The 10,368-nt window shown below is 36.9% G+C and overlaps 1 protein-coding gene across 3 annotated transcripts in view; it reads left to right on the forward strand.

The window, feature by feature from the left end:
- LOC107752277 (high affinity cationic amino acid transporter 1-like) overlaps nucleotides 1–9,989 on the forward strand; it is a 26,775-nt gene extending 16,786 nt beyond the window's left edge. For all 3 annotated transcript variants that reach the window (XM_016568210.1, XM_016568212.1, XM_016568211.1), the window contains exons 2-12: nucleotides 325–778; nucleotides 888–1,046; nucleotides 1,138–1,303; nucleotides 2,159–2,292; nucleotides 2,421–2,643; nucleotides 3,708–3,847; nucleotides 5,934–6,036; nucleotides 7,287–7,495; nucleotides 7,615–7,766; nucleotides 7,860–7,968; nucleotides 9,377–9,989. In XM_016568210.1, the coding sequence (XP_016423696.1) occupies nucleotides 409–778; nucleotides 888–1,046; nucleotides 1,138–1,303; nucleotides 2,159–2,292; nucleotides 2,421–2,643; nucleotides 3,708–3,847; nucleotides 5,934–6,036; nucleotides 7,287–7,495; nucleotides 7,615–7,766; nucleotides 7,860–7,968; nucleotides 9,377–9,558 (1,947 nt within the window). In that variant the 5' untranslated portion in view covers nucleotides 325–408 and the 3' untranslated portion in view covers nucleotides 9,559–9,989. The remainder of the gene's footprint in view (nucleotides 1–324; nucleotides 779–887; nucleotides 1,047–1,137; nucleotides 1,304–2,158; nucleotides 2,293–2,420; nucleotides 2,644–3,707; nucleotides 3,848–5,933; nucleotides 6,037–7,286; nucleotides 7,496–7,614; nucleotides 7,767–7,859; nucleotides 7,969–9,376) is intronic.
- Nucleotides 9,990–10,368: the final 379 nt, after the last annotated feature.

Genomic DNA, 10,368 nt, shown 5'->3' on the forward strand with positions numbered 1-10,368 from the left:
TAAGTGGGGTCATAATTATATATATATATATATATATATATATATATATGTGTATATATTATGTAAACAAAACTTTTATTTTGGATGTGATTAATTGTGATTAATCGTTTGACTGCACTAATAAAAACTAAATAGAAATGTGTCTTTAAAATAAAACTCAATTTTAACTATCAGAACAATTGGCTAAACTAAAATGGAATACAAAGTAAAGGTAAAAATGGCAACTTATTAAAACTAAAAATGAATTTGTTAATAACCTTTACTTGAAGCAAACTTTAATGGACTTTTTATCATGTTTATATGCTCTTTCTTTTGTTTTTCCAGGTCATTGGTCCTACAGTGAAGAGTTTGTGTGTGTGTGATTGTGTGTGTGTGTGCGCGTGTGTCTGACTGCTTAAAGAAATCAACATGGTCCTTGCCTACATAAAAGGCTTTGGAAAGCAGCTTCTGCGAGTGAAGGTGGTCGACTGCAGCACAGAAGAGTCTCGTCTTTTCCGATGCCTCAACACCTTTGACCTGGTGGCACTGGGAGTGGGCAGCACATTGGGCGCTGGTGTCTATGTGTTGGCCGGGGCCGTGGCACGGGAAAATGCCGGTCCGGCTATCGTCCTCTCATTTCTGATTGCAGCCTTAGCCTCAGTGATGGCCGGACTGTGTTACGCTGAGTTTGGAGCACGTGTACCCAGAACGGGCTCCGCGTATCTGTACAGCTACGTGACGGTGGGTGAGCTGTGGGCCTTCATCACCGGCTGGAACCTCATCCTGTCTTATATCATAGGTGAGAAGAATGCTTCAAGTAGTCAGGCCTAAATCTGGCCTAAAAATGGCAAATATCAATAGTTATAACCCATATTGGCTAACCACACTTAAAATGTTCCCTCTCTCAGGAACGTCCAGTGTCGCTCGGGCCTGGAGTGCGACCTTTGATGAGCTCATTGGCAAACATATAGAGAATTTCTGCAGGTTACACATGAGTATGAAGGCCCCTGGAGTGTTAGCAGAGTATCCCGACATGTTTGCTGTGCTCATCATCCTCACACTGACAGGTAAGCCACTGAGAGTCAGGTTATACAAATATACCTCAGTTTGTGTATGTTCAGGAATGCAACAAATGAATATGTTGTGTTTGTTCTGCAGCTTTGTTGGCGTTTGGGGTGAAGGAGTCCGCTATGGTCAATAAAGTGTTCACCTGCATCAATGTTCTGGTCCTGATGTTTGTGGTCGTGTCGGGCCTGATCAAAGGAACCCTCAAAAACTGGAGCCTGGATCCTAAGGAAATCCTCAACCAAACATCCTATGAGAAGTAAAGAATTTATTTATTTTTTTCCCTTTGATAGAAGCACAGTATATCTTGTGAAATGTGGATTTTATTATTGTTCAAAGTCAAAAAAGAAACAGGGGAAAGTATGTCACAATTATGTAGCAACAGTTTTTGTTGTGTAACAAATTATCATAAAAGATCGGATGTTGATTGGATTTTGAGATGTGGTCACAGTGTTGTTATTGTATACAAAAAAAAAAAAAAAATTAAATCATTTGTTTTAATTGCAATAAAGCTGAAAATATTTAGGTAACTAACCAAAATTACTAAAACTGAAATAAAAATAAATTAAAGTTAAACTGAAATAGTAAAAAACTGAAAATATGTATAAAAATTAAAGCTAATTCAAAACACTAGTAATTGGTCCACCAGAAAGACGTCTGTCATTTTCACCAGAAGATTGAAATATGACAGGATTAAACATTACAGGGTCACAAAATGAAGAATTTCAATATTTGCACGAATGAACCATTTATAGTAAGATCAATAACATGCATTTAGAAAACCGAACTTACAAGAAAATGAAGCCTGTTTTTGAGACATTTTTCATTGCATATAAGGTAACCAAAAATTCCCCTTGAAAATAAATATATTTAAGTTGTAGCATTTGTTGCACTGCCTTTAATTTTTGCACATCATAAAGATACAGTAATGTAAAGTAATTTAAAATGATACTACTACAGTAATAAAAATCAAATTAAATTTAACAAGGAAAGTCTTAATGATAATCTAAATCATAATATGAAAAATGACTATTTTAATGCTTCTAGAAATGGTTTATATTGTTGTCTTTGTCTGAGGGAGATACTATAGCTTGGTACTTGTTTGTATTTGCAGTACGTCAGAGCCGTTGCCGTCTGAAGAGAGGTTGGGTGTTGGTGGTTTCATGCCGTTCGGTTTCTCTGGAGTTCTGTCCGGTGCTGCTACCTGTTTCTATGCTTTTGTCGGGTTTGATTGTATCGCCACAACAGGTGAGTTCTTCCTTTTCTATGACAACACAGTTTAGCTTTTGAGTCGGATCTAACTGAGATGCATTCCAAAGCTTTTTTTTTGGCTTCCTGTGTAAATAAAGGCCTTTTCGTCTCTGTTTGTGATTCAGGTGAGGAGGTGAAGAATCCTCAGAGGGCGATACCTATTGGCATTGTAGCATCTCTTCTCATCTGTTTCGTCGCCTACTTCGGCGTATCAGCCGCCCTCACGATGATGATGCCGTACTACATGCTGGATAAGAACAGCCCTCTTCCTGTGGCCTTCAAATATGTGGGCTGGGAAGGGGCGACGTACGCAGTAGCCGTTGGTTCCCTTTGTGCTTTGTCCACCAGGTAAGAACTACACAGGTGGTTTACAAGTTATGTCCGTTCTGGGGCGTGTTTGTGTATTTGCATAGCATTGTTTGTTTTAAAGCTGCAGTATGTCATTTCTGTGCCATTTCGGCACCAAACTTCAGAAAAAAAGACATTAGAAATGGAAATGTCTACACAAATACACAAAATGCTTATTGAAATTATTTAAAGGGGTTAAGATATTTTACTTAAATTTTACGGTTTTTGTTTGGCAACCGTAGCTGCCAGTCATTTACCATTTTATTTACGAGTTTTTTTTTTACAGTGTGTTTTTGAAGTTGATTTATTTATTTATTTTTTGCTCTCCATGATATGACCCTTTTAATACCTGAACTGTGAGGCATAAAGTTGTGTGGAACTTAATATATGAATTACTACTAAGTTAATTCAGCTGCAGTGTTCTGAAGTAATTGTAATGTTTTATTTTAATATGATTTACATATTGTTTCATGTTTTAAAAGTGTCATGAAAATCTCTTACAAATGTAGATACAGTCAAACATGTTGCACAAGTATTTCAGTGGTGTCTCGCAAGCTGTAATGAATGACTACAGAAATAGTTAATGATAGAATAATTATTTTCATGGAATGGGAGACCTGAAGTGGGCGGGGCTTAGCCTAGACATGGTCTCTGATTGGCTTGTTAAACTCTTTGCTGTGGCAAACATTTTTCAGTGCCATCACTCAGGTGTAAATTGTCTATTATTGTGCAAATGTACTATTTTTTCAAAAGTTTGGGGTCAGTAAGATTTTGTTTTTGAAAGAACCACATTTATTTGAAATATAAATCTTTTGTAACATTATAAATGTCTGTACCATCATTTTTGTTAAATAAAAGCATTATTTTCTAAAATAAAAATAAAAATACCTCAAACATTTGAATGGTAATGTATGTTTGTAGGCTCTCAAATCCTCAAAATATGGTTTGCTTTTTCATGACACTTTTTAAAGGCAAAGTTGTAAAGCTAATTAGCTTCAGTAGATGTTAAATGCACAAGCTAACTGTACTGCATGGCTTGAATCTGTTTCTCTCCCCTCAACTAGTCTGTTGGGCTCCATGTTCCCAATGCCCCGTGTAATATGGGCCATGGCTGAAGACGGGCTGCTCTTCAAGTTCTTGGCAAACATCAGTGAAAAATCCAAAACGCCTATAATGGCCACTGTAACCTCAGGAATAGTGGCAGGTGAGGATGCTCATTTAAACTATTAACAGACTCACTTCTTTACAGATCTCACAGCGATTCGGCCAACAACCTCTCAAACTGCACCATGACTAAACTTATCCACTAAACTCCAGCAATGCCAAAAAATGACCCAACTGGTTTTTGGTGCCAACAATAGGCTTTATTTAAAGGGGTCATATGATGCAATTTCATTTTTTCCTTTCTCTTTGTAGTGTTACAAGCTCTTGGTGCATAAAGAAGATCTGTAAAGTTGCAAAGACTAAAGTCTCAAATCCAAAGAGATATTCTTTATAAAAGTTAAGAGTGAGCCACACCCCCCTAAAACGGCTCGTTCGAACACGCCCCCACATATCTACCTAACTGTGTGGGAAGATTTGCATAACGCCGCCCAAATATTCACGCAAAGAAAGAAGGCGTAACTTAAAAATATTTGGCTGCACAACTGTTGATAATTCTAATAATAAATCAGCATATTAGAATGATTTAGTATGTGGAAAATAATGTGTTTTTTTAACTTTAAACCGCATAAACACATTTCATTACACCAAATACACAAAATAATGTTCTTTTTAGCAGCATCATATGACCCCTTTAAGCCTTTATGTTCAGAGAATTGCAGCAGTGACATTAAACTGTTAGTAGACTGTACAAAACAACACAGATGTACAGTTTGGTCACATGTATGAATACAAAACGTGTGAACTTCAAATGAAGTTACATTTCATTCGAGGAGCTGAACTCTAAGGGGTATATTGAGCTTTTGCTCTCCTTTATGTTCAGCTTTAGTGGTGAGGCTAGAGGCATCTGCGATTGTCTGAACTGGGCTCATGTTTACGTTCAGATTCAGATCATATATCCACTCATCCTCCCTCCCCTGCTTGTGTAGTCTGCTGGGCTCCATGTTCCCACTGCCACGCATTATCTTTGCCATGGCAAATGACGGTCTCATCTTCAGCTTCCTGTCTCACGTCAGTGAGAGGAAGACGCCCATCATCGCCACCATGGCGGCCGGACTTCTGTCCGGTAAGCGTAGAGGAGAAACGGATTAAGTAGAATTCATCATGTCACTTTTTCCTTAAGATTTATGATCAAACTCCTGTGAAAAAAGCACTTAAGTGTAATTCATAATGTAATATCTTTGAAAAATTATACTTATGAAGGACGCACTAAGGTACATTTAATTACACCTAAAACCATTTAATTGCATGTTAAGCATTAAATGCAAACATTGTTAATAAGAATATATTTCTGTGTTACTGCTAGTGCAAGATGTCTTTTTATAAGTAAGGGATCAACTGTTAACAGGATATGTAGCAAATCTGAGAGAGGATATGGTGTCGTTACACGGGCCACGCATAATCTAAACGAGTGAATAGTGTTGTTTGTTTTCTCTTTAAATATGACACATCACTAACTATTTCTTAATGTTTTGACAGGTTTTAACATATTGTCTATTTTTATTGACTTCTTGTTGGTGGTTATGAAATGTTATATGCCACAAGTTATATGTTTACAATTCACTATTAATGTTAACACTGAAATAGCACTACTGTTCAAAAGTTTGGGGTCAAATTTGTTTAAGAAATGAATAATTTTATTCAGCAAGAATGCATTGAATTGATCCAAAGTGACAGTAAAAACCTTTACATTGTTACAAAAAATCAACTATAAAATTTCATAACTGATGATAAATGTTTCTTGAGCAGCAAATCGGCATATTAGAATGATTTCTGAAAGATTGTGAAATAGACGACTGAAGTAATGACTGCTTAAAATTCAGAAATAAATTGCATTTTAAAATATATTAAAAATAGATAAGTTACTTGCAATTGTAACAATATTTGACAAAATTTCAGTTTTTACCGTATGTTTAATCAAATAAGCTTTGGTGAGCATAAGATACTTTTTTTTTTAAAAGCATAAAAAAATCTTACTCACCCCAAATGTTTGAATGGTAGTTTATTCATATGTATTCTGATGACAATATTAACACAACAGAATTAGTATTCATGAACTTGTTATAGATATTACAGTTAATACAGCTGAATCATTGTCCTGCAGTAACACACTCCTCTTCTCTCCACAGCGGTGATGGCTTTCCTGTTTGATCTGAAAGATCTGGTTGATCTCATGTCCATTGGCACTCTGCTGGCTTACACACTAGTTGCAGCCTGTGTCTTAGTCTTGAGGTATGGCTTCAGATTTTCCAAGACTGTTTAACATAAAACAAAAGAGTTTGATATTTCTGCTGTCTAACATTGCAAGTACTGTTTCTTTTTTATAATTGCTAATCATTTTGCCTTATTTTCTTATTAATCACACTGAATTAATTTTAAAGTGACAGCCCAGTTTTCAATGTATTCATATCATTATTGTGGTATAATTAGTTTTTGTTAATATTTTATATTGAATATAATATTTCTTTTTTTGCATGTTATTTTTGTAATTTTTGTATTAATTTTAATGTTAAAGGGTTACTCAACCCAAAAATGAAAATTTTGTCATTAATTACTCACTCTCATGTCGTTCCAAACCCGTAAGACCTCCGTTCATCTTCGGAACACAAATTAAAAGTGTATAAAAGGTATCCGTGTGGTGCGGCTGACACAGAACAGCATACGCTGTTTGCGAACGGGTTTGGAACGACATGAGGGATTTTTGGGGTGGAGTAACCCTTTACATTTTAAGTGATTTTGTTGTGTTTTGTTGTGATTTGTATTTATTTATTTACTTTTAAATGTCTATAGATTTAGGTTTAGATGTAGTTAATGTTTGTTATTTCTAGTAAACTTTTTTTTTTTTTTTTTTGGCCAATGCCAAGTTCTGTTATGAAACTCCAGTTGGTGCAGACTGATGGGTCCTTAATGCAAAATGATGATATTCACAGTAGGGCTGCACGATAAATCGCATGCGATTGTCATGTGCATCTCGTCAGTAAAGCCGGTTCTGACAAGATGCGCATGACAATCACATGCGATTTATCGTGCAGCCCTAATTCACAGCGTTAAACTACTTGGCACAAGTTGATTGGTTCATGTTGCATATGCAGCCAATAAGCTTGCTGCTTTACATTTAAATGGCTTCCTCTGAATCCCTCCACCTCCCCAGCTCCACCTTATAGATCTGCTGCAGGTTATTATATATTTGTGCAGCAGCAGTATGTCTTAAATACTCACAGCACCGTATCGACGTATGCATTGGCAGTAGCAAGTTCCTGTACTTGCTTTGCAGCAACAGCAATAATATATAACAACAGCAATAACCAACAGCAGCAGCAATTCAGCAGCGTAGCGGATCTATTCTGCCAAGACCAAATACATTAACATTGTCATATCCATTAGCATGCTAAAGTCTTTCAAGAGTTGTCATAATAGAAATAGTTTTAGTAAACAATAATAACCATAATTGATGGTTAGACTATTATATCTCTCTCTCTCAGGTACCAGCCAGAGCAGCCCAGTGTGAATGTCCAGTATCAGAGAGCCAGCTGTCAAGAGGAAACCGAGGCCGACTCCATCAATGAGAGCAGTGCTGGTTTCCTGCCTGGATCTCAAGATCTCTGCACCCTCAGCAACCTTCTGTCCCCCAAAAATGAGGAGCCGTCTCGTCTCTCTGGCTTCACCGTCAACATCTGCACCAGTGTATTAGGTTAGACATGTGCGGATGTGTTTATCAGCCTAGACACTTTATCAGCCTTGAGTTCTAATTAGATCAGCAAAGAATTGACTTCACAGTGTGAGTCACGGCTTCCCTTCCTCTTTGTGCAGGTGTTCTGGTGTGTGTGTTCTGTGTCGTGGCGGTTCAGGGTGGATTTCAGATCTGGGCTCTTACGGTTCTTGCCAGTCTGGCTGTGGTTTGTTTCATCATCACCATGTTAATATGGCGGCAGCCTGAGAGCAAGACAAAACTGTCTTTTAAGGTAAACAAATACCTGCATGCACACAGAGGGAGTTTTATAATCGGTGTTTATAGCGGTTTGTAAAGATAGGAGGGTGTGTGTGTGTGTACCCAGGTTCCTCTGCTGCCGTTCCTTCCCGTCCTCAGCATGTTCATTAACGTGTACCTGATGATGCAGCTGGACGCAGGCACCTGGATGCGCTTCGCCATTTGGATGGCCATAGGTAAGTCAATAATTCGTCATCATACGTTCATTGTTTTGCACAGGACTTCATGACACTATGGTGGGTGGACGTAGGATCTTCTAGGAGGGTCCTAGAAATTTTTAAGTAAAATACACCTAGTGTACTTTGAGAGCAAAATTAAGAACTCAAACCCATTTTCTGACCAAACTGAACAAAGTAAAAAAAAATAAAAAATTGTCTTTACATTTCCAAATGAATTGAATAGTATATATTTATTATTATCATTATTGATAACAAGACGTTAATGCATTGCTATTGTAATACAACTGCACTGTGAAATAAAACATTAATTTCATAATTATTTTAATCGCAATACTAGCCAAAGGTTTAACATTTTTCAGTGTTTTTTTTTTTCATGCTCACCAAGGCTGCAAAAAAAAAACAAAAAAAACCTTATTACAATTTTAAATAACTGTTGTTTTATTTTAATATATTTTAAAATGTTATTTATTCATTTTATGGCAACACAAGAAACATTTCATAGTATTATTGATGTTGAAAACAAAGTTTCTTAATATTTTGTGGAAACAGTGCTACACTATTAAATCAAGACTGACTATGAGATTTATGATGATGCAAAATAATTTCAAATAAATTATGTTCAGTGAACCAATAATAATTGAGCAGCAAATCAGCATATTAGAATGATTTCTGAAGGATCATGTGACACTAAAGACTGGAATAATGATGCTGAAAATTCAGCTTTGCATCACAGCAATAAATTACCTTTTAATGTATCGGCCTTTTCAAATAGAAAAGTTATTTTAAATTGTAATAATATTTCACATTGTCACATAAAAGCAGCCTTGGTGAACATAAGATACTTCTTTTAAAAGGGGCTCAAAATTGTAATTATTCCAAACTTTTGACTGGTAGTGTATTTTACTTAATTTCTTAACAGAATGCTTTACAAATGCTTTGCATTATACATCTAGTGAAATGCTGTGAGCTACTGCCTACAGAAATAGTAGAAATTATGCAACTGCCAAAATAAAGTGTCCTAAATTCCCAAACGCATGTTAAATTCACAGCACTGTATTTACTGTGAACTGAGATGCTGAAAACACTGGATCATGAGCTGCTCACATATAAATTAACACAGGGCTGCGCCTCATGCTGAAACAGCACAACAGCCTGAATACTTAATTCAGTTGTAGCCTTTTAGGATTTGATAAGTGCACTATGCTAGAACTTAAGTTAAAATTTGTTGCGTATCGCATCACGTCTAGTCAGGATGGGGAAATGCACAGCCTTAAATGGCTAATCACAGCAACATGGTAAAACACAATAAATGGGTAGTTATTAATAATCAAAATACATTTTTATTACAGACAGAAAACAAGTACAAGGTCGTTTGCTGTCCTTGACCTTCTGTGTTTCTTTCTAGGTTTTGTTATTTATTTTGGCTATGGAATCTGGCACAGCACAGAGGCGGCCTTGGCCAGTAACAACATAGAAGCCATCAACACCTTCAAACCAACAATGACAAATGGACCAGCCACACCTGAGAAAGAGGCTTTCTTGAGCAACGGTATTAATGTCACAGCAGAGGAGAGCAGTGACCCTTGAGAAAACACTTGAAATACCCTGTTACGGATGGTATTATGTGCTCAATATACCGATGTATGTGACTTACAACTGAAACGTCCAAACCGAGAGCTGCTATTGATGTTCAAGACAATGTCCTTTATGTGTTACTGTAGGTCCGAAGCACCTTTAAGCAGCATTACAACATGTGGCTATTATTATTTGCCTGTTATTCAGGTAAAACGTGAAGGACAGAATTAATGATTATTATGTGTACATAAGGATGTACACTGCATTATTGGAACAGTCGGTTCTTCCTTTGTCGAATTGGTTTATTTTTATCTATTTATTTTTGTAGCATGTTGCTGTCATGCTTGATAAAAATTATTTTGAGCAAAACACATTGCATTGTTACTAGGGATGCACGGTATCGGGCCCGATACTGGCCTCCTGTACTCGTACTCGTTAAAAGTTACCCATAATTCCCTTTGTGGTGTGCGTTTTGTATGTAATTTACTAGGGGTGCTCCGATTGATCGGCTACCGATCACTATCGGCCAATAATCACGTTGGGATGTTTGATCGGCGGTCTCTAAAATGGCCGATCTCAAAAAACGATCTCAAGCTGATGACGCTGCCGTGGGAGGTTGCTCTGTCCGGCACGGGTGAAATTATTATAATGCTGAAGGTGATGTACTCACCTTCTTATTTCTTCATTAAATAACTTATAAAGTAATTTGAAAACCTTGTGTGAGATGTAATTTCACAACCAGCGTGAGTGAATCACCGCGCGCGCGCTCTCTCTCTCTCTCTTTCTCTCGCAAAATACACCAATGGCTTCAAATCACCACAC

This window comes from Sinocyclocheilus rhinocerous, unplaced genomic scaffold (assembly GCF_001515625.1).
Source record: "Sinocyclocheilus rhinocerous isolate Xijiao unplaced genomic scaffold, SAMN03320098_v1.1 scaffold1012, whole genome shotgun sequence".
NCBI lineage: Eukaryota > Metazoa > Chordata > Actinopteri > Cypriniformes > Cyprinidae > Sinocyclocheilus > Sinocyclocheilus rhinocerous.